We start from the raw sequence: 24,674 nt of genomic DNA, 5'->3' as shown, positions 1-24,674 counted from the left end.
CACTGGGCCTCTGAACTAGAACAAGGATTGAGCTGAGAAGCTGAGAATCATCTACACTTTCTCCTAAAGAGATTTCAATATCCTTTACTAAGACAATAGCTGCTTCTTTTAAACTTGCTGTCTGGGCAGACTGTGCATCTCGTGTCTGACCTAGGGACCTGCCATTCAACCACCTTGGTTTTAGGGATGGCTTCTCTTCTATTTCTACCCCAGCAGGGAACCAAGAAGACTTGAACCTAGAGTAAGAAACAAAAGGGGGAGGGGGAGAGACTAGGAACAGGAGGGGCCTAGAATAAAGATGAGGACTTTGAGGTCAAGAAGTAGATTAGTAAGGCAGAAGGGATAATTTAGGGTCTTTGAGAAGTCTGAAGTGCAGGGAAAGGGGGCAATTTGGGGATTTAGGAGCCAGAAGGAGTACTCTAGAGCTAGCTGGTCCCTGAGGCAAGAGGCAAGTGTGAGGTAAGGATGGGGAGATTGGAATTGTAATAAAAGAGCCATGGAGTCAACTAGCTTGAAACCTGTCACAGCTACTTCCTTTCAAATGGGATTCATTAGGCAGAATACCTGCACCTGTGTAGGAATGACTTTCCTGCTTTTGTCCAAAGCCCACCTTCATATACTATGCAAAGATTAGCAACCCTTTGCCACCACAAATTGCTGCTATAAATATTTTTGTATATGTGGGTCCTTTTCCCTTTTTTATAATCTCTTTGGGATACAGATCTAGTAGTGGTATTGCTGGATCAAAGGGTATGCAGTTTTATAGACCTTTGGGCATAGTTCCAAATGGTTCAGTTCACAACTCCACCAACAAAGCATTAGTGTTTTTTTCCCCACATCTTCTCTGATATTTATCACATTATCACTGTTTCGTCACATTAGCCAATCTAACAGGTATGATGTGGTAACTCTGAGTTGTTCTAATTTGCATTTCTTTAATCAATAGTAATTTATACAGCATTTCTTCATGACTATAGATAGCTTTACTTTCTTCCTCTGAAACCTGCCTGTTCATATCCTTTGACCATTTATCAACTGGGGAATGACTTGTATTCTTATAAATTTGGCTCAGTTCCCATCAATTGGGAAATGGCTGAACAAGTTGTGGTATATCAATATTATGGAATACTACTGTGCTATAAGAAATGATGAGCAAGCGGATTTCCGAAAAGCCTGAAAAAACTTTGAAATGATGCTGAGTGAAGTGAGAAGAACCAGGAGAACATTGTACAAAGTAACAGCAACATTGTGTGATGACTAATTTTAATAGACTTAGCTCTTCTCAGCAATGCAATGATCTAAGATAATTTCAAAAGACTCATGATGGAAAATGCTATTCACATCCAGAGAAAGAAGTATGGAGTCTGAATGCAGATCGAAACATACTATTTTCTTTTTTTGTTGTCGTTTTTTTATTTCTCGTGGTTTTCCCCTTTTGTTCCGATTCTTCTTTCACAACATAACTAATGTGGAAATATGTTTAATATGATTGTACATGTAAAGCCTATATCAGACTGAATGTCATCTTGAGGAGGAGGAGAAGGAGAAATATTTAGAACTCAAAATCTTATAAAAGTGAATGTTGAGGGACAGCCAAGTGGCACGGTGGATAGAGCACCGGCCCTGGAGTCAGGAGGACCTGAGTTCAAATCCAGCCTCAGACACATAACTCTTACTAGCTGTGTGACTCTGGGCAAGTCACTTAACCCCAACTGCCTCATCAAAAAAAAAAAGTGAATGATGAAAACTAAAAATAAATAAATAATTTTTGGATGGGTAAAAAAAGATAGCAACCCTTTGCCTTGCCTGGACAGAAAGTTTAAAACAAACAGCTATTGTCTTACTAAGGAACTTTGAGGTTCCTTTAGGAAACAACATATACAGTCTTCCACTTGTAACCATCCACCTTTTTTGGCCTATGAGTGCCTTTCTACAAAAAAAAAAAAAAAGAGGAAAAATCCAAAATACAAAGTTATAACAAAACTAGAATTTTATTTGCATTGTTGATACACCATGCCTCTCAGCATCACTGCTCAATGATTTCAGCACTTCCTCTGATATCTGCTTCACTTTCTGCTGGACAGCTGTTTTTTCCTTAGGTCTTCCTTGTAAACCTTCTCAAGCAGGCACCTGATCTGGGCCTGCAAATGAGGAGGAGGAACTGGAAAGGGAGGAATAATAACTTATATGGTCAAGATAGATTTGAGTGCTCATTTCTAACTTAAGAACTGCCATTAATTTAGATAACACATGGGACAGACTGGTGGGCTTATATGCCACAATGTATAGTACATGTTTTGCTCCATGTAATAGTCTGGTAGAAATGCACCAATTTTGACAGCCTCAATTCAATTCAATAAAGATTAACTAAGTAGCTGCAGAGTACTTCTTTTCATGTCAGTCTGATCTTCCTTTCTTCCCACCTCACCCCACTTCAGGGATACTTATTGACTATCTGGTACTCTTCATCTAGTGAAACTTGTAGACTCTATTTAGAACTTTTTGCTTTCCTTTTAACTTATATTTGGCTCAGTTATCATGTGTGTTCCTGGGCTGAAAAAAAGGAACCTGAGAAGTCAAGCAGGAATGGTCCCCTGCTTTGTCTGAAGAAACTATGAAGTTGAGAAGCAGAAATTCCTACACTGACTTACAGATACTTCCCCCACAAAGAACCAAGTCAGAGTCTGAAGCAATAACAACAAACTCATTTAGCAGGTCAAATACCTGCTATTATTAGACAGAATAAAATACTCTGTAATAAACTCAGTCTGAAGCCAAGTCACTGAGCTGTTGTTTTTCTCCAGATTATCTGAGACACTATGACCAATAGTATTTAGGAGTTTAATTTACTGGTTATCACACTTTACAAAGTCTGATTAACAGTAAAGTGTTTTACAAAGTTATCTGACCTGGTTATGTACAACTAAATTATTGCTTCCTAACAGCAACATAAGTATATGCTGAAATGCTATACATGACACAAGTTACTGTGACATCACAGATTTACATTCTTACTATTTATTTTTAAAAATTCAAAATATTAAATGATGCAAGTTCGAACATGATAAAAATTACTGCAAGAAAATAGTTCTGATAAATGACATTTGTGCTTCACTTTCTCAGTACTAGCAGAGTAAAATGTTTAACTGAAGGAAGTAAGCTGAACTGCTTCATCTGAGTAGATAAGAGAGCCCACTGATTATTCCCATGCTTAATAAATTTAAAATATATCTGAGGACATCTTCCCCCCCAAAAAAATCATACAATGATTCTTATGAGTCACCTTCAGTTCAAATCACTTTTCTTTACATAGTAATCAATTTTGACCATCACTAAAAGGTATGCAAAAAAAAAATCAGTCATTTTCTGTATCTGTGAACAAGATGACAAACTTAAAGAAAAAAAAAGGTCGGTGTACCCACAAAAATCTATGTGATTTAATTCAAGTATAATTTGAATATGATAGATGTGGGTAGATGCAGTCTGATACATCTCCCATCTTAATCTTATTATAAAATAACCACCTAACAAGTACAACATTTTTCATGATAATCCATTCCTTGCCACTGAACTGTCAACGTTGGAACTCTGAAGAAGCCAATGACTTTTAATCATTGGGTACCTCATATATTTTACATCTGACTCAGACTTCTAATTCTAGGTTTAATTCAATAACACAAAAGATAAATTACATCTCCTTAACAATTAAGTGAAGAAATTGCAAGTATAAAGTCCGTCACACCAGAAGTTTCAATATATTTGGTGCGTCACTAACTTGAACTCTTGGCCTATATGAGCATTCCCAATTGCCTAAGAGTATTGCAGAAGTCCTCTAAAAAATATCTAAAGTACTTTTCCTGAAGAAAAGTTCTATTTAAATGCAAGGCATTATATCTGCTATGTTCATTTATATTAGTTTGATAGCACAAGGAAATTTGTGCTTTAAAAAAAACCTTCAATATTTGGCTACCAAAGAGACTACTGCAGTGATGCCAGACTATTGAAAATTTACATAAACATTCTGAGGGACTTAAAAACTAGCTTCACTGGCACTTTCAGAGGATACAAGATAAATAAATCTAAAAAAACAGGGTACACAAGATAATATTTAGCTCCACATTTTCAGTATCAGATCTGAATGCAGCTGAAAAAATAATAAAGATAAACATTATAAGCATCCCTTATCTCCAAATTACCATGACAAAATGAGAGGTCAACCTCTCATTTACGTACCAACTGTTTATGGCAAATATCTGCATAATATGATATAAAAAGTCAGACAAAGAAAATGACTAAATAAGTAACCTCAGATCACAGTACTTTCAAAATATATAATCATTAGTAATCTTCAGAGAAGGCATTGCTTCATTAACATTCTGATCTAGTCGATGATATTCCACAGTTTTGGAGCAAAGACCATCACGCCATTTTCTGCTCTGAACCATTAGGAAGATCTGAAAGAAAACAAAATTATTAAATGAGCAGATGACTAAATAGAAGTAGAAAGTAGAGCTTCAAATAACTAACAAAACCTCTGTCTCTCTAATAATAACATGGTATCTTCTGTTCTTTTTTTTTCTTTTTTTTTTTGGCTAGGCAATGGAGTTAAGTGACTTGCCCAGGGTCACACAGCTAGTGTTATGTGTCTGAGGCTGGATTTGAACTCAGATCCTCCTGAATCCAGAACTGGTGCTCTATTCACTGCACCACCTAGCTGCCCCTTCTGTTCTTTTAAAAAAAAGATTATATTAGTATAAATTTTGATATTTAAATCTGACCTGCCTAAAATTGTTTTTATAAATAAATACATATTGAATAGTAGTAAATAGCCAGAAACAAAACTTGAAATCTTTCTGCTCTACAGCTAAGAAAACTGTTTTTCTATAACTGTATTTTAAACTTAAAAGACCATTCTTATTGTACTAATCAACCAAAATACTAGTTATATGAAACACTTAGAAAAACACACAGTTGAATCAAGTGAGGGTTTCTCAAAGATAGAGGAGAGATAGCAGTATTTGTAGGCAGCAAGGAAGCAGCAGAATGGGGACGGCAGAAGAGGAAATTTGCTTGGAGAAGACAGAACAGGTTGGGATCATTTATGCATATTTGCCTTGGCATGAAGGAAATAGACAAAAAATAAGACTGGATCCCAGGGACTAGGGTTATGGAACAGTTTCTTCTCTACACTATTCCTCCATCAAGAAATAACTAATTCTATGTGATTCAAGGGACAAAATGTAAGAGAGAAACAGAAGGAAAATAACCCTTATTAGAAAAGGCCATTGCAAAGTAATAACACTGACATGGAAGGTACTGACAGATTTATCTTAGTAAGAAAGGGAAAAGTTAAATAAACAAAAGAGAGAGTAAACAATAATAATAAAAGTATATCCAAGGAATTTGGGATTAGTCAGGATAACGGGAGAGAGGGAAGTTGAGGGGAAGATACCCAATTCAGATTATTATAAACAAAACGAATGGAAGAGACTAATTGCTGACCTAAAAGGGAAAGCAAATTTCTATTATGTATATATGTATGTGTATTTATATATTTATGTAAATAGCTCATTTTAAAAATTCACACACTTAATAATTATAACCCTACATGTAAAATTATCATGTAATTCCACAATAGGAAGAAAAAGACACAAGGAATGGATAAAAAATCAAAATCCACTATGTGCTGAAAGTATATGTGTGTGTGCATATAAACATATATATATACATACACACACACACACATTTTGTGTATACATTTTTTAGTCATTTGTCTATGTATACATTTTAGACATTTGAAGCACTCTGTAAATATCTATGTATGTATACACATAACACTAAATTTTGTGTATACACACATAAACGTAGATATTTAGAGTGTTTCAAATAACTAAAATAAGCAAGAACTGCAATAATGATTTCAAATAAAGAATCAATAAAAATTAATAAAGTCAAGAGAGAAAAAAAGAATATTATATTTAAAAATACTATAGACAATAAAAAAAACCAACATTAATTTACATGCACCCAATAACATAGACTCAATTTTTAAAAGAAAAGCTGGGGGCAGCTAGGTGGTACAGTGGATAGAGCACACTGGCCTTGGAGTCAGGAGGACCTAAGTTCAAATCCAGCCTTAGACACTTACTAGCTGTGTGACTTTGGGCAAGTCACTTAACCCCAAGTGCCTCAAAAAAAAAATGAAGTTAGACAAACCTGTAGGGCAACTAGGTGGTACAGTGAATAGAGCTCTGGCCTTGGAGTCAGAAGTACCTGAGTTCAAATCTAGCCACAGACACTTGACACTTACTAGCTGTGTGACCCTGCGCAAGTCACTTAACCCCCATTGCCTCACTGAGAAAAAAAAAAGCAATATTGTGGGGCAGCTAGGTGGCACAATGGATAGAGCACTGGCCCTGGATTCAGGAGGACCTGAGTTCAAATCCAGCCTCAGACACGTAACACTTACTAGCTGTGTGACCCTGGGCAAGTCACTTAATCCCCTTGCCTAGCCGAAAAAGAAAACATTGACAGGAGACTTTAACATTCCTCTCTTAGATGAAACTAAAGGATAAACAAGAAGGGAACTTTGCTCAATGACTTGAATGACCCATGATAACTTTTAAACAAGAATATTAAATTATAGACATATTCAGTGTCCCAAAAATCTTAGTGCAGTTTTAAGCTATTAAAATGTATTAAGTTTTAATAGCTTAAAACTGAATTAAGACTTTTTGGGACACCCAGCATATGAGCATCCCACAGATCTTTATGATATGCTAAAACAAAAAGAAATCACACACAAATATAAAAAAAAGATATAATAAACTATCTTTTATAGGCAGAAAGACAGCACAGCATAGTAAATAAAGAGCTGGTCTCAAAGCCAGGAAGACCAGGGTTCAAGTCCTACTTCTGATAATTCTGGCTGTGTGACTCTGGGTAAATCACTTACCCTCTCAGTGCTCTAAACAACTCTCTAAAACTATAAGTTCCAGTGAAGATGGATTAATAGAGAGTTTCCTTATCTGGGAGTGCCTTATACCAATGAAATCATGGATCCAGCCCCCAGTCTCCTTACAAGCATGACCCAATCAAATTAGCAATGAATAAAGAAAATATAAGAAAAAAAAAATCTAGGACACAGTTAAAACAATCAAAGGAAATTTTGTAATTCTGAAAACCTATATTAATAAAACAGAAAAATAATAATAATAATGATAGAGTGAATCAATGCACTTAAAAATACTAGAAAAAAATAAACAAATTAGCAACCCTAAAACGAGCAAAAAAAAAGAAATCTTAAAAAGTAGAGAAAATAAAATGACTAAAGCATTGATAAGCAAAACTAAAAGCTATTAGCTATCAAAAAATCAATAAGCCATTTGACAACTTGATAAAAAGAGAAAGCAAAGTGATTACTAAAATAGAAATGAACAAGAATTCACAACAGAAATTTCAAAAATGGGGCAGCTAGGTAGCACAGTGGATAGAGCACTGGCCCTGGATTCAGGAGGACCTGAGTTCAAATCCGGCCTCAGACCAAACACTTACTAGCTACATGACCCTGGGCAAGTCACTTGACCCCATTGCTGAACCAAAAACAAACAAACAAAAAAAGAAATTTCAAAAACATCAGAAACTATTAACATGATTACATGCCAGTAATATTGGGAATTCAAAGGAAATTAATGAGTTGCAAAAATATAAAATACAAAAACAAAACAAGAAATAGATATTTTAAATAACCCGTTCTTCAAAAAAGAAATAAAACAAGTCATGAATGAAGTGCCAAAGTAAATTTACAGGCAAAAAAAAGTTAAATACTTTTAAAGAAAATGAATTCCATAGCACAGTCCACACTCAGTTTATATAGAAAACATTATTTTTAAAATCTACTTAATTTGCTCTTTAAGGATCTAATTTAACTCTCAATCAAAAGTATAAACATGTCACCACTGAGCTATGCAGATTTAATACACACACATACAAGATTGGAATCCAGATATGTAGATTGCTGATTAGATATCCTCAAATTCCACTGCCAAATTAACCTTGTTCTCACTTGCAAAAATGTTACTATCAAGAGTAGTCATGTTTCCTGGCACTACTGTTTCATTTTCTGATTAAAATTAATTTAGTCAGAAAATAGTTATAATTTCAAATACTCTTTTATGGAGATGTACCAAAGTATTAATCATATGAACCAAAAGGGGAAATAAATCTGTTCAGAAATAAAACTTTACGTAGGCAACAAGGACCAAAACACAAGTAATTAACTCAATATTCAACAGTATTTGGGAAAAAATTGAAAATTCTCAAATTCACCTTTCTTTTGTTATGATATGTGATATAAACAATAGCAATCAAAAGAGCAAAAATGATGAGATGAAAAAAGAAATGGCCGTCCTCCTCTTCTATATCTGATGATGGAGACTTAAAGGATTTTATCTCATGAAAGCTGTTCAGATTAACAGTCTGTTCAAATCCTGTATAACCTGTATTTTCTTGCACTTGCTCATCAGTATCATCTCTGGTATTGGGAGTCCAGTCATAGTCTTGTTCTCCATAATCTCCAGTGTCCAAAGCATCCTTGCCCACAGATGGAGAACTGTTCAGTGTAAGAAGCTCCTCTTCCTCTATTCTAGTATCTTCAGTAATATCAGCTTCCATTTGGGGCATGGTAGCAGGTGATGGAGAGACTACAGATGTGCTCACTTCATTTTTCTCTGAGCTGGGCACAAGGGCTGGGGCACTGGTGATGGAAACATTAAGTCTGGTGTGGCTAGCAGATGGCAGGCTATTTGATAACGCAGCTTCCACGGTGTTTGAGGATTGTTTCACAGTCACTGGTGATGTTCGATTCTCCTGAGCTGAAACAAATGAAAAATAAGGAACGTTAAACTGTAAAGTCTACTTTCATATGCACAAGACTGAAAGCATTACTTATTTATATTTCTCATAGGCTTCTTATTACATTATTCATTTTACTAAATTGCTATAGCTTTAACTGTCCAGCCTCCACTAAAGTCCTATTCTGATGCCTCTTACTTGCCTAGCGGAAAGAACTCATTAAATCACATATCCTTGAAGTTGTAAAGTTAATTGACCAGAACTAGTTAATAAGGCTCTAAAGATTCTCTGAACAGCCAACAGGAAGCTAATTTTTTTAGTGTTATTCTGTTTCTTTTTTTATATCACTGTTATTTTCCAGTAGTCTACCTCCTCCTCCACAATAAAACTCTTCTAACAAGGAAGTAAAGCAAAACCAGCTGACACACCAAACATGCCTTGACACCACATGACTTACTCTACTGCTGTAATCTACCATTTCTCCTATCAAGATGGAAAAATGTTGTTTTTTGCTTTGTTTTGTTTTATTACCAGTCCTCAGTAGTCAAGATTGGTCAATGTACTGGCATGAGTCTTTTACTATTATTTTCCTTTACATGCATTACATTATTTTCCTTTATATTACTATTACATTCCTTTAAATTATATTACTTTCTTTATATTGTTCATACAAGTTTCTCTGAAATCTTCATATTCCACATTTCTTACAGTGCAATATTTCATTATATTCACATACCACAATTTGTTCAGCCTTTCCCCAACCAACATGTACCCAAATTGTTTTCACAAAAAGTTTAGGTAAATTTATTAGAAACAATTATCCAAAGTATAATAATTGCTTTGTCAGATATCAATGTACTGTATTAGTGGCTTCTAAGAGAGAAAACATTAAATCTCCAAAGATGTAGGGCAGGATGACCCCAACCTGCCCTGCTATCTATAAATGCAGAAAAACCTGCCAAAATAGGAGGAAGGGAAGAGGGCTCAAACAGACCCCAAACAACTTTTAAAAGGAGACTAATACCTATCCTAGAGCAAGGTAACCAACCTTTTCCATTAAGACCCCTTTTGAACAAAATTTCACAGACCCACAGAATGAATGTGCTATTAAATATCTCTTCTTGGCTGAGAAAACAATAAGCTACTATGAATCTGGTTAGCTGAAAATGAGTTTATAGTTTATTAATTACAAGAAAAATTATAATATATATTAAGATATTTGGGCTATATAAGCTATGCTTGCTTAGATATTCCACTGAGTCATTTTAATGATATGTCTGGTGTTATTTTTGCAGTTTTCATAGAGGAGACATCTTATTAAAGCAATGAACATTTTAAATTTATATATGGTTCCACATATGGATTTCTGGATTTATTTGAAAGCTCTAAAATCTAAAATCCCAAAGTTGGGGAGCACTAATTTAAAGGCTTTACTCTGTTTACGGAAATAAGACCTAAATGACAGATATAAAAAGTCACATCATTAACAAATGAGAGAAGCAAGGAAAAAAATACCTTTTATATCTACAGAAAGAGAAAGAGTACATGACTAAACGGGGTAGAGAGGATCACAGAAGATAAAATGGAGCATTTGGATTACATAAAATTAAAAAGCTTTTGGTTTGGAGAGGCTTAAGGAAAACAGGTATATTACTGATGTTGGTGGAGCTATGAGCCAGTTCAGCCATTCTGGAAAGCAGTTTGGAATTATGCCCAGAAAGCTGCTAAACTGTGTATAACTTCTGACCCAGTGATACCACTACCAGGCCTATACCCCCAAAGAGATCAAAGAAAGAGGAAAAGGAACTATATATACTAAAATATTTATAGTAGCTTTTTTTTGGTGGCATAGAACTGGAAACTAAGGGGGTACCCTTCAATTGGGGAATGGCTGAACAAATTATACTATATGAACATAATGCAGTATCACTGTACAGTAAGAAATGATGAAAGGGATGATTTCAGAGAAACCTGGGAATACTAGTATAAATCAATGCAGAATAAAGTGAGAAAGACTTTTATAAACTTATGCAGAGTAAAGTGAGTAGAAGCAGGAGAACAATTTATATAAATAACATTGTAAAGACAAACTATGAAAGAAAGACTTAGGAACTCTGATCAATGCAATGACCAATCATGATTCCAAAGGATCAAAATGACACATCACCCATCTCCTGATAGGTGATATGCTCAGGGTACAATATGAGATATATATAGATATAGATATAGATATATATCTACACACATATATACACTTATGTGTACACTTACATATGTGCATGTATGTATAATTACAAAGTCAATGTGGGGATTTGGTTTTGTGTATGTGTGTATATATAAATATATACGTATATATATAGATATATATCTATATCTATATATATATACATATATATACACACACACATACACACACACACACATACACACCTCTGAGAAGGAGGCAGAGGTGTACTGGAGTCAGCTCAGTCTGGTCTGCTGATTTCTAAATTTTCAGCGTAGCATCTATAACTCAGAAAGGCAATCTCTACAAATCAAGGTATGATTATTTTGTAGATTGTTTAAACATAAGTGTTAATGTAGATTAAACTCACAAATGTGTGTGCCTGTACATTCTCTCCCCGACAAAGAAAAACAATTACCAACACACTCCAGGAAAGAGAAGATTGACAAAGCAAAGAAGCAAGGTCCCATAAACAAAACATATCCTCCAAATGAAAGACAAGTCCTATAACTGAAAGTATAATGTATGTAAAACACTATCTTTTTTTCTGATAAATCACAAATAGAAGAATTTTTCACCATAAGTAAAATGGGGTCCTTGTCCCATTGTACTTCACAGAAAACTTACTATTAACCATGCCAGGCTTAGAAATCATAAATCTGAAGTCTGGCAACTTAAAGTGAAGCAATCAAAAATTACATCACTTAAAGTCTACCCAAACACAGTGTTAATGAGGCTAAGATAATAAGCTGTATCACAAATCATTAGAGCTGAAAGGGACCTTAACAACTATCTAATGCAACCCTTTTGTCCTTCATGTTTTATTCCATGTTATCTACCATAACTACCTGCTGTCTCAAAAATAAGTGCCACTACTGACAAGAGTTTCTGGGTAAGGAGATAGGAGAATGACAGAACATCACTCCATCTTTAAAGCTAAAGAAATTAAAATCTATATCTAATTGACGATAGTTCAGTAACATCATTCTAAGCCAAAAATATTACCTGACCCTTTAGACTTTGCACTGCACTTTGTTTTTAAATAGACGCACTTTCCAAGTGATGTTGTATATTACTGTTATCTATGTAGATATCTTTGCTATTGCATGGTAATCCCTGTGAGAGGTTAAACTTTATGTCTCTTCTAACACCTAGAAGAATATGCTGCAAGAGTAGGCATTTAATACAGCAGATGAATGTTGTCAGGGAAAGAAAAAAAAAAGTCATGCAATGTGTTCTATTACTTCCCCAGAAGAGGCCAAAGTGACAAAAGGATAATTATGATGCAATCAACCACAATTACATTCTGAAGCTGTTAGTATCCAAGACACTACATATAAATATTACAATTCTTTAGATTTAGTGTTTCCCTCTATTCTTATTATATGCCAACTCTACAAAAAGACACTGTAATTATAAGACAATGATAAAAACCACAGCACATGCTATATTTACACATACTACCCTTTTCCTTCACCAAAGTACTGTCTTGGATGGGCATAGACTGGCGCGTGGCTATTGTGAAGCAGGAGGTTTGAAAATAAGGGGTACTCAGAGTAGAACAGCTCTGATATCACTTTGAAGCATGGAGGTTACCCAGTGAAGTTAACCAGTGAAGCATGAGCTCTGGCAGGTCACACCACACTAGAAAGTCTTTGAATATGGGCAAAGGACAAACTTTGCACATACTGTCCAATGACTAGCCTCACCAAGTAGGTTCAATACTACAGGTCTGCCAAGTAATGGTAAAGTCATGAAACCACAAAGAGGGGCTACAACCTGCATTGTGGCAGGAGCTACTGGAAAATCACAGATATTTAGAATGCATGTTATATCTTTATTATTTTTCAAGGTTGGCACATTTAAAATGTTGACCTGTCATTTTTTATTATATGCTACTGGGTATAAGTATGTAAGTCTACCATCACTTTTTAGTAGCCCTGGAAAAAGTAAACAGAATAGGTTTAGGTATTCACTCTCACCAAAGCTACAAAAAGTCCAACTCAGCGTCCAGAATAAGGTTATGATTTCCCTTAGAATGTAAGTTCCCTGAGGGCAAAGATTGTTCCTTTTTTTTTTGTCTTTACATACCCAACCCCTAGAACTATGCCACGTACACAAGAAGTGCTTACTGAATTTTTTCTTTGAATTAACTTGCAATGTGAGCCCGTCATAACCTGTCCTCTATTATATTGATGATGCAAATTATGTCGAAACTATTGTTTGTTAGTTCTCTGTACTGTTACAAGTATGGCAGCTATGCAAAATACCTGTCACCTTCTTCTCCCAATGCCCCACCCCCAGACTCAGGGGGAACATCTTCAAATACATGAAAACTATCAGGCTGTTTGCCCTGTAGCAGAAGGATTAGGTTTGTTCTATTTGGCCCCAGAAGGCAGAACCAGAAACAATGAGTAGAAGTTGCAGAGCCAAATACAGGCAGATGTCAGAGAATACTTTTCTGAAAATTATAGCTAACCAGTGAGTAGAATGGGCTGCATCAGGAGGTAGTTTCTCTTCTCTTAAAAAAAAAAAGCTAAAGTTCTATTTATTTAAGATTTTACTTAGGACACAGTCATGTACATACATAAAATGTGTGGTCAAATTTTCAGCAGTTATCAATGTGTAGGGAATTACTATGGGAATTACTGGAATTTTATACTTTCAAAGTTATAAACTCTACAACTCAAAATCTAGAAATTAAACAACCAACTAAATATTTATACTAAATTGCTTTATACTTCAAGGATATATAATTTCATTGGTGTGAAAATTCACTCCCCCAACCAATGCATAAACGCTCTATTTGTGTAAACAGTCCATAAAAGCTGCTGAAGCTAGAAAGTACAAACTAATGATGTGTCTCTCTGAACTTAAGTTAGTCTGATCTGGCAAAACAAGTATGCAGCCTATTACCAGACCCATATTCAACTCAGTAGGACTTGCCAGGATCTATTAAATTACTGTAAAGTAATATGTCAGACATTATATTGAATCAAGTCATTCATAAACTTTCACAAAGAATATTAACAGTCTAACAGATACACTGTTTACGTAAATACTCAAATTTGTGTGTCACAGTTGGTTGAAAGCATGCTTCAGGTGGTAACCATAAAGCTTAGGACTCAATCGGATTGAACAGTATGGAATTGTTGAGTAAAGTTATTTATATTAAAATTGTTAAAATCCTCACTGCTGGGCAGAGCCAAGATGGCAGAGAAAAGGCAAGGACTCATTTGAGCTCTCCCTCAAACCCTCCAAACACCTTTAAATAATGCCTCAATGGCAAAGAATTGGAAATTGAGGATGCCCATCAATTGGGGAATGGCTAAACAAGTTATGGTATATGAATGTAATGTGCTATAAGAAATGATGAACAGGCTGACTTCAGAAAAACCTGAAAAGATTTATATGGTCTGATGCTGAGTGAAGTGAGTGGAACCAGAAGAATGTTGTACACAATAACAGCCATGTTGTACAATGACTAATATTGATAAACTTAGCCCTTCTCAGCAATATAAGGATCTAAGACATCTCCAAAGGCCTCCTCATGGAAAATGCTATCCACAAAGAAGTAACTATGGAGTTTGAATGCAGATACAAGCATACTATTTGCTATTTTTTTTCTTCTGTTGTGTTTTGTTTCCTCTTTCTGGTGGTTCCCCCTACTGGTTCTAATTCTTACTTACAACATCACTAATGTGAAAATGTTTAATAGGAATGTATACGTATAGCCTATATCAGATTACGTGACATCCTGGGGAGGAGGTGGAGGAGGGGGAGAAAAATTTAAAACTCAAAAAGCTTATAGAAGTGATTGTTGATAATTCAAAATAAATTAATTTTAAAAAATAACAATGCCTCAAAACAAATTCAGGAGTGGCAGAACCCACAAAAGGACAGGGTAAAACAAGAGTACAGGCCAGCACAGGCCACATCCCAGCAAACCAGCACTAGGCATTGGAGGTGACTAAATCAGTAAGTGCAGTTGAGTTTCCAGATCTCTCATCCCATAAATAGAAGAGATGTCAGACAACTGGTCAGAAGATAACAGGGGTCCCTTTGCTAGCACCAGGAGTAGGACTCTTGTTGCTTTGCCCATACTTGGATCTGAGCTGTAGTCCTAGGTCTCAGTCCCAGGGCAAGGAGAAGTACTAGCACACTGGAACTTGTGGCCAATAGGGGAGCAGGGATCCTGGTCTCAATTCCAGGGTGGAAATGGGTACCTGTGGTCAATCACAGACCACAACATAGGCCAGGAGAGTGCAACTCTCCGTAGATCATACCACCTTAGAACTGAAAACTTATCGGTTCCCAGAATTATTGCTGAAAAAAGCTGCACAAAAAACCTGAAGCTTGGGACAGTGCCCCCTCCACTCCAGAAGCACAGCCTCACTTTGTTAAAAGTCAAGAAATAGGCTAGAAATAATACTAATAAGTAAACTTGTAGGTTTAATCCTCAGATGACTTGAAACAATGTTACACACTGCACTCCTGCCTTCAGAACTTTATATCATTGATCAGAGTAGAATGTAAGCTCTTTGCAGGCAAGGAGGTCTCACTTTTGCATTTGTATACCCTGCACCTAGCACAATGCCTGGCACATAGCAGGTGTTTAATAAATACCTGTTGGAAGGAAGGAAGGAAGGAAGAAAGGAAGGAAGGAAGGAAGGAAGGAAGGAAGGAAGGAAGGAAGGAAGGAAGGAAGGAAGGAAGGAAGGAAGGAAGGAAGGAAGGAAGGAAGGGAGATAGACTGGGAAAATGAGCAAACAGTAGAAAAAGATCCTGACTATAGAAAGTTACAATGGTAACAGGGAAGATCAAAATACAAACTCAGAAAACAGCAAAGTCAAAATTGCTACATCTAAAGCCTCAAAGAAAAACATGAATTGGTCTCAGGCCATGGAAGAGCTCAAAAAGGATTTCAAAAATCAAGTAAGAGAGGGAGAGGAAAAATTAGGGAAAAAAATGAGAGTGAAGCAAGAAAATCATCAAAAAAGAGTCAATGGCTTGGTAAAGGATGCACAAAAAAAATACTGAAGAAAATAACACCTTAAAAACAGAATAAACCAAATGGTAAAAGAAGCACAAATATCCAATGAATAGAAGGCCTTGAAAAGCAGAATTGGCCAAATGGAAAAAGACGTACAAAAATTCACTGAAGAATTTCTTAAAAAGCCAAACTGGCCAAACAGAAAAGGTACAAAACCTCACTGAAGAAAATATTTCCTTAAAAATTAGAATTAGGCATAGCAGCTCTTTCGTGGTGGCAAAGAATTGGAAATTGAGAGAATGCCCATCAATTGGGGAATGGCTGAGCAAGTTGTGGTATATGAATGTAATGGAATACTATTGTGCTATCAGAACTGATGAACAGGCTGACTTCACAAAAACCTGGAAAGACCTATATGGTCTGATGCTGAGTGAAGTGAGCAGAACCAAGAGGACTCTGTACACAATAACAGCCACGTTATACAATGACTAATATTGTTAAACTGAACCCTTCTCAGCATTACAAGGATCTAAGACATCTCCAGAGGCCTCAGGATGGAAAATGCTGTCCACATCCAAAGAAAGAACTATGGAAGTCCAATCACTATCACTTATTTTTACCTTCTGTTGAGTTTTGTTTCATCTTTCTGATGGTTCCTCCTATTGGTTTTAATTTTTACTTACAACCTCACTAATGTGAAAATATGTTTAATGGTATGTAAATGTAAAGCCTATATCAGATTGTGCGCTGTCTTGGGGAGGGGGGGGAGAAAAATTTTCAACTCAAAAGCATATGGAAGTGATTGTTGATAAATCACAATAAATTTTTTAAAAATTAGAATTAGGTAAAAGTGGAAGCTAACAACTTCATGAGATATCAAGAAACAATAAAACAAAATCAAAAGAATGAAAAAAATGGAAAATGTGAAATATGTCACTGGAAAAACAATAGACTTGGAAAATAGATCCAGAAAAGATCATCGAAATACTATTGGACTACCTGAAAGCCATCATCAAAAAAAAAGAACCTAGACACCATCTTTCAAGAAATTACCAAGGAAAACTGCCCTGATATCTTAGATTCAGCGGGTAAAACAGAAATTGAAATGATCCACCAATCACCTCCCAAAAGAAATCCCCAAATCATCTCAAGAATATTATAACCAAATTCCAGAGCTCCCAGGTCAAGAACAAAATACTGCAAGCAGCCAAAAAGAAACAATTCAAATATTATGGATTCACAATCAGGAAAACAAAAGATTTAGCAGTTTCTACATTAAAGGATTAGAAGGCTTGGAATATGACATTCCAGAAAGCAAAGGAGCTAAGATTACAACAAACAATCACCTACCCAGCAAAACTGAGTATAATCCTTCAGGGGGAAAAGTACAATTAAAGTACAATTCAGTTAAATACAGGACTTTCAAGCATTCCTTACGAAAAGACCAGAGCTGAATAGAAAATCTGACTTTCACATACAAGACTCAAGAGAAACATAAAAAGGTAAACGAGAAAGAAAAATCATAAGGGAGTCAATAAGGTTAAACTGTTTACATTCCTACATGGGACAATGATACTTCTAACTCCTAAAAACTTTCTCATTATTAGGGTGGTTAGCAGTATACATAGCCATAGGGCACAGGTATGAGTTGAATATGATGGGATGATTATCCTAAAAAAAACTAAGGGGTAGGAAAGAGGAATGAACTGGGAGAAAGGGAGAGCTAGAATGAGATAAATTATCTTACATTAAAGAGCGAGAAAGCAGCTTTTATAGTGGAAAGAAAGATGAGGGAGGTAGGAATCTTATGAATGAAACTCTCACTGGACATTGCTGAAAGAGGGAATAACACACACACTCTGTTAGGTACAGAAATCTATCTTCCCCTACAGGAAAGTAGGAGGGGAAGTGGATAGAGAAGGCAAGGAGAGGGGATAATAGAAGGGGAGGACAAGTTGAGGGAAGTAAAAGTCAGAAGCAAAACACTTGAGAATGAATAGGGTGGAAGGATAGAGTAGGATAAATAAGGAAAATAGGATGGAAGGAAATATACAGTAATCATAGCTGTGAAAAAAAATTTACAGCAAGTTTCTCATAATGATTTCATTTCTCAAATACACAGAGAATTGAGTCAAATTTATAGAAATAAGACCCCCAATTGATAAATGGCCAAAGGATATGAACAGGCAGTTTCAAGATGAAGTAATCAAAACTATCTATAACCACATGAAAAAAATGTTCTAAATCACTATTAGAGAAATGCAAATTAAAACACTTCTGAGGTACTACCTTACACCTATTAACAATACGACAGAAAAGGAAAATGATAAATGTTGAAGGGGATGTGGGAAAATTGAGACACTAATGCACTGCTGAAGTTGTACACTGATTCAACCATTCTATACAGCAATTTGGAATTATGCCCAAAGGGCTATAAAACCTACATACCTTTTAACCAAACAATACCACTATTAGGTATGTAAGCTAGAGATAAAAAACAAAAAACGAAAAGGACCCATAAGTACAAAAATATTTACAGCAGTTCTTTCAGCAGTGGCAAAGAATTGGAAATTGAGAGGATATCCACCAGTTGGGGAATATGGAAAGTTGTTATATGATTGTGATGGAATACTATTGTGCTATAAGAAAAGATAAGCAGATATCAGTGTGTGTCTTGGGGAGGGAGGTGGGAAAGGAGGGGGAGAAAATTTAAAACTCAAAAGCTTATGGAAGTGATTGTTGATAATTCAAAATAAATTAATTAAAAAAGAAGAAAAGATAAGCAGGATGCTCTCAGAAAAACCTGGACTTAAATGAACTAAAGCAAAATAAAATTAGCAAAACCAGAACATTGTATACAATAACAGCAATACTGTATGATGATCAACTGTGAATGATTCAGTTATTCTCAGCAATACAATGATTCAAGACAATTCTGAAGGACTTATAATGAAAAATGCTATCCATCTTTGGACAGAGAACTGATAGAGTTTGAATGCAGATTGAAGCATATTTTTTCTTTATTTTTCTTGTTTATTTCATTTTTGTGTTTTCTTTCACAATATGACTAACATGGGGGCAGCTAGGTGGTGCAGCCTTGGAGTCAGGAAGACTTGAATTCAAATCCAGTCTCAGACACATAACACTTACTGTGTGATCCTGCACAAAGTCACTTAACCCCAACTGTCTCACCAAAAAAGAAAACTAACATGATTAACATGGAAATATGTCTTACATGACCACAAGTGTACGACCTATATAAAATTGCTTGCCTTCTCAATGAGGTGGGCAGCAAAACGAGGGAGAGAATTAGGAACTGAAAAAAATTTTTTAAAACGAATGCTAAAAAATGTTTTTACATGTTAACTAGGGAAAAAATAAAACAACTTTTTTAAATCCTCACTGCTGCATTTCAGAATCCTAATTTCCTTCTAAGTTCAGCTCAAATATCACCTCCTTCTCCCATAAAATTGCCTTGGATTTATTTTGAATATAATTTCATGTGTACTTGTCCTTTGGTTAGAATAGCTGAGGGTGGGACAAGTTAAAGTTTGTCTTTGTGTGCAATACCAGGTGCTAAGCAGAAATTTAACAATGCTTGTTCATTGCCTGATTATCCAAACAGGAAATGCTAAACTCAATCTGTAAAGTCAGAACACCTAGTGTTGGCTCTTCCACAAACTAGCAGTACACTTTCAAAAGTCACTTTCTCACTCTGGACGTCAGTTTCCCCGTTTGTAAAATTTGTGGTATGGACTAGAAATTGTCCCTTCTAGGTCTAATACTCCAAAACTCCTTTAACTTATCTGAAGTATTATTCAATTGAAACTATAGCTACCAACTCAGACCATGATAGCACAAATCAGAGAAATGGCCTCAATATAAATGGGTAGCATAGCAGGATGAACAGAGACCAAGCCTCAAAGCTGGGAAAGCCTGGGTTCAAATCTTCCCCTCTGAGACATATTTCCTGAGCCTGGGCAATCACCTAAAGAATCAGTGTTCTACAAAACACTCTATTTTAAGTTGAAGAGAAGGTGATGATCTGCATTGGTAGAATTTCCTCACACAGGATTTCTCTGTACTAGGGACTGTACCATAGGTGCAATTAATATTCCTTATTCCTCAAGTCAACAAACTAGGTGACACAGGATAGAGTGCCTGTTCTGGAGTCAGGTGGACTGAGTTCAAATCTGGCCTCAGACACTTACTAGTGATGTAACCCTGGGCAAGTCACTTAACGGTTTGCTTCAGTTCCTTCATCTGCAAAATGAGCTGGAGAAGGAAATGGCAAACCACTTCAGTATCTTTGCCAGAAAATCCCCAAATGTAGCTACAAAGATGGCTGGACATGACTGAAACAACTCAACAAATTGCTCAAGTCATCTCTCTTACCTTTCCTCATTTCCAATTCTAATGTTCTGGGTATCTATGCTATGGCACAACTATGTTTACTTACTCAGTCTTTACATAAAATTGCCTTTCTTCATAAAATTTACATGTCCATATTTTGGGCTTCCTTCTAAATGAATAAGCTCATTTATTTTGATGGCAGTTCTATTTTGAGGTTCCTTCAAACTAAAATATGAGATGAAAGGGGCACTTAAGATCAAATCTAACCCAGGAAAATTTCCACTAACTGACTAGAAGAACTGAGTTTCTCTTAAGAGAAACCTGACCATTTCTCTTTAGATTTCCCACAGAAAATACACATTTAAAAACAGCTTTTCTCACACAATTTAGTAACCCAAAAGGATAATCTGACTAGCATCATTTGAGAAACAGGGATAAAGAGCTTCAATCAGAGACATGATGCAGTGTCGAAGTGAAGAGTAGAACCTGAAAACTGCCCATTGTCTCTAATCTTAGGCAAGGTCTGCTCCTTGCATATTTTCCCTTGTATGTGGTAGGTGCTTAAATAAGGGGCTTGTTAAACTGAATTGAGATTCTAGTTTCAGGCTGGGAAACTCCATCCAGGTCTCTGCCCTGGCAGAGCTGCTGGGTAGGTGGGTGACTGTCTTCTGACAGTATCAAGCAAGTACAGCTGTTCTGACCCCTTTGTTGTTCCTAACTGATAACCCAAAAAGGCTTGGGAAGTACAAGCAGATCATGCTTCAGAAACTCCATTCTGTCCTGGAAGGAAAGGTTTTGTTCAATTTCACAAATGATTAATTGGTTGATTGATTTATTTTTCTCCCCCAAAGTCTCATGCCACAATTTGCAGATATTCCTGGTTGTTTTTTTCATATAGCATTTATATTCACATCTTGTGCTTCATTTACAAAGTTCTATTTTCATTGGTATTTATTAGAATAATGGTCCTTGAAAAATCAAGTTGGACAACAGGGTAAAGACAAGGATCAAAGGTTAAGGAGAAACAACTGCCCCTGCAGAAGTAGAGGGCCATGTATGCAGCACTTCAACATTAGACCCTTTCTTTGTCCTTTTAACTTCAGTCACCAAAACATCTCACCTTTGAACTTTTGTGAAGTAACTTTTCCTATACACAGCAAGTTTGCTCATATCCAAACCATCCTCCCAATATTCTCAAGTCCTCTCTACCACAAAGACATTTCTCATTTTCTCTCCCCCTGTCTAAAGTAGCCCCTGCTCTTTAGCAAGACAACTCATATGAGTTACTAAGGTCTCGTCTCTTCAATCCCCCCTGTTTAGAGGCTCTGAATCTCCCCTACTCCCTGCCAACAGCCATTCTTCAGTCCCCCCCAAAGAGTGATTCCTACTGCTCAGTCCCAGAGCTCCAACTCTTCAATTCCCCAACTATCACATTCTCTAGTGAACCCCAACCATTCCTCAGTTGCCTCAGTCAGCCCTTCTTCAGTTCCCACCCAGGACCCAAAGTATTCATTCATGTGCTCCACAGTTTAGAAAGGACAATGATAAGCTGGAAATTAGAGAGAAGGTGGTAGTTATTATAACTGTCTGTTCTTTGACCTGAGGGTAAAACTAGAAACCATCGGTAAAAGTTACAAAGAAGCAAATTTATTTAGGCTTAATGTAAGGGAAAGAAATGTCCAAAAGTGACACTTCTCTATCCTTACTTCTAAGTTCCCTTTAGTGATGTAATTTCCCTTCAATTCCTCCCATCACCCCATTCCCTAGTCCCCCCTTTTTCAGCTATACCCAAGCCTCAATTCAACTACACCAACTCTTCAATCCCCTAGACAACCCTGAGTATCCCTTCTCTTCAGGGCATCCCACAGATGCTCTTCAGTTTTATTTTCTAATCTTCCCAGTGACTTTTCAGTACCCTCACAGCTCCCCCCCCCCAACCTTACACCATTCCTCTGTCCTTCTAACACACTATACCAAGTACAGTCTGATGAGGACAGTTACCTCCTTTTTCCTGGAAATTATGGCTCTCTGATGTAGCTCAAGATCCCATTATCTGTTTTGACTATTGTATCAACCTAACTTACTTCTGGCCTTTGTGGGTTTGGCAGGGACAGGGGTATAGCTCCTCCTCCCAGAATCGCAGCGGCCACCACCAATGTCCTAGTCCCTCTTTCCAGATCTCAGTGTCCCAAGTTTCTGTTCCTACTAAACGTGACTCCTCATCCTAAACCTCTTTACCCAAAAAAACTCCACAAGCACCCCTGCCCTGCTTCCCCTGGCCCTACACACACAGCCTCAGTTATTCCAGACACTGTCTGATTTGCACCCTGGCTTCACAGTCTAAGACCCCAAACCCTCCTTCCCAGCCTTCCTTAGTCACTCTTGGGCTTGACCCCCTCCCCAACCCCAAGCTTCTCAGGTACCCTGGTCCTCAGGTTTCTCCTCCCCCACATAGTGTTATACCGAAAAATTAGCGAGTTGACCACCCAGGTTAATTTTAAATTGTGGACTTTATTAGCGCGCGGCTGCCAGGGATATTCACATCCAAATCAAGCAGCCCCCATCAGGGGTCGAGCTAGGGTTTATATAGGGAGTATACAGGACAGGGAGGCGGATGGATCTTTGAAGTCTGGCTGGTCAAGGACACCCTTCTCCCTCTGTGTAGATATGATAATGCTCTGCAAACTTTCTTACAAAGGAGGCTTCCAGAGATATGATCTGAGGGCTGTGGCCTGAGCAGCCAGATAAGGGTCTGGCTAAGGAATTTGGAGTTTTCCATGGCCTACAGGGTTCTACTACCTAAATGGTAAAATAATGTTCTGCATTACAATAGCTTCAGCTGGTCCCTGGGCCCCTCCCCTAGGCATCCCGGCCCCCTCCTCACAGAGCCCCTCCCCCCTTCAGTCACTCCTGCTACCTCCTCACAGAGCCCCTCCAATCACTCGCCCCCTCCTCACAGAGCCCCCCAATCACTCCTGCCGCCTCCTTACAGAGACTCCCCCAGTCACTCCTGCCCCCTCCTCAGAGTCCCCCCAGTCACTCCTGCCCCCTCCTCACAGAACCCCCCAAATCACTCCTGCCCCCTCCTCACAGAGCCCCCCAGTCACTCCTGCCCCCTCCTCACAAAGCCCCCCAATCACTCCTTCCGCCTCCTCACAGAGCCCCCCCTTCAGTCACTCCTGCCCCCTCCTCACAGAGCCCCCCCAATCACTCCTGCCGCCTCCTTACAGAGACTCCCCCAGTCACTCCTGCCCCCTCCTCAGCGTCCCCCAGTCACTCCTGCCCCCTCCTCAGCGTCCCCCAGTCACTCCTGCCCCCTCCTCACAGAGCCCCCCAAATCACTCCCGCCGCCTCCTTACAGACACTCCCCCAGTCACTCCTGTCCCCTCCTCAAGTCTCCCCCAGGCACTCCAGGGCCCTTCCTCACAGATCCCTCCCCCGAGTCCCCCGGCTCCTCCCCCCCAGGTCGATGACCCTTGACCCCCTCCAGGCCCGGGCGCCGCAGGCCCCGACACCTTCCGGGCCAGGCCGGCCGCTAGGCCTCGGTTACCCAGACCCCTGCCTGGAGCTCAACGGGCCCTCACCGCTGAGCAGCTCCGGGAGGACGAGCAGCAGCAGCAGCAGGAGCAGAGGCGAGGCCCGGGCAGGGAGGTCGGGGCGGCGGCGCAAAGGCTCGCGGAGCCGGGGCGGCGGCCTTTCCTGCAGCGCCACCTCCATGGTCCTGCGGGCGGGAACAGAAGCCATGGCCGGGACGGGCGGAGCCGACCTGCACGCCGGTTGCTAAGGGTTGCGTCGTCTGCGTGGTGACGTCATCGCCGGCAGGGCGGGGCCCCTCCCGCCCCGAGGCCCGAGGACGAGGCTGGGAGGCTTTGGAACTGCTAGGGGCGCCCTAGGGCAGGCAGGAGTGGGAGGTATCCAAGAGCTCCCCTGTTCCTGGCCCCTCATTTTAGAGACGCGGAAACTGAGGGCCACAGGAGGGGGCAAGACTTGCCCGAGGTCGAGCAGGGAGTTATCAGGAGGGCATAGGCAGTGCACCTGTGATTTCATTGGTACTCCGAGTGAGCAAGCTCCTGCCAACGCAGGCATTTAGCTCTTTTGCCAACTTGAGAGGCTTAGATGTTGCCTAGAGTCCTACTCAAATTGTAACAGGGGGAGAGGGAGGGAGGTGTCACCAATCCGTACATAAAGATCCCAGCGGGCTCCTATTGACTTAATTTTAAAAGGCAATGTTGTCATCTGTGTTTTATTGCA

General features: G+C 38.2%; 1 protein-coding gene across 3 annotated transcripts; it reads right to left on the bottom strand.

Moving 5' to 3' along the window:
* Positions 1-1,972: 1,972 nt before the first annotated feature.
* Positions 1,973-24,218, bottom strand: CUNH5orf15 (chromosome unknown C5orf15 homolog). Of its 3 annotated transcripts, none has more exons than XM_078150366.1 (4): positions 24,008-24,218; positions 8,329-8,873; positions 4,306-4,454; positions 1,973-2,161 (listed from the first exon to the last, which is right to left on the bottom strand). In XM_078150366.1, exons 1-3 carry the CDS (start codon positions 24,165-24,167, stop codon positions 4,323-4,325), a joined length of 837 nt encoding a protein of 278 aa, XP_078006492.1. In that variant the 5' UTR covers positions 24,168-24,218; the 3' UTR covers positions 1,973-2,161; positions 4,306-4,322. The 3 variants fall into 3 exon arrangements, with proteins under 3 accessions (XP_078006492.1, XP_020846835.1, XP_020846834.1); XM_020991176.1 differs by having other exon boundaries at positions 4,321-4,454; XM_020991175.2 differs by having other exon boundaries at positions 1,973-4,454.
* Positions 24,219-24,674: the final 456 nt, after the last annotated feature.

Source organism: Phascolarctos cinereus, unplaced genomic scaffold (genome assembly GCF_003287225.1).
Source record: "Phascolarctos cinereus isolate Bilbo 61053 unplaced genomic scaffold, phaCin_HiC Scaffold_2;HRSCAF=192, whole genome shotgun sequence".
NCBI lineage: Eukaryota > Metazoa > Chordata > Mammalia > Diprotodontia > Phascolarctidae > Phascolarctos > Phascolarctos cinereus.
The sequence above is the reverse complement of the archived record's forward strand: the minus strand, read 5'-3'. Positions and strand labels throughout refer to the sequence as shown.

Excerpts from the sequence above, each read along its gene's own strand:
- CUNH5orf15 (XM_020991175.2), bottom strand. The coding sequence starts at position 24,167 with ATGGCTTCTGTTCCCGCCCGCAGGACCATGGAGGTGGCGCTGCAGGAA. Across the intron at positions 8,874-24,007 it reads CCTCCCGGAGCTGCTCAGCG|CTCAGGAGAATCGAACATCA; the intron begins GTGAGGGCCCGT and ends CATTTGTTTCAG. Across the intron at positions 4,455-8,328 it reads CATATCATAACAAAAGAAAG|ATCTTCCTAATGGTTCAGAG; the intron begins GTGAATTTGAGA and ends GTTTTCTTTCAG.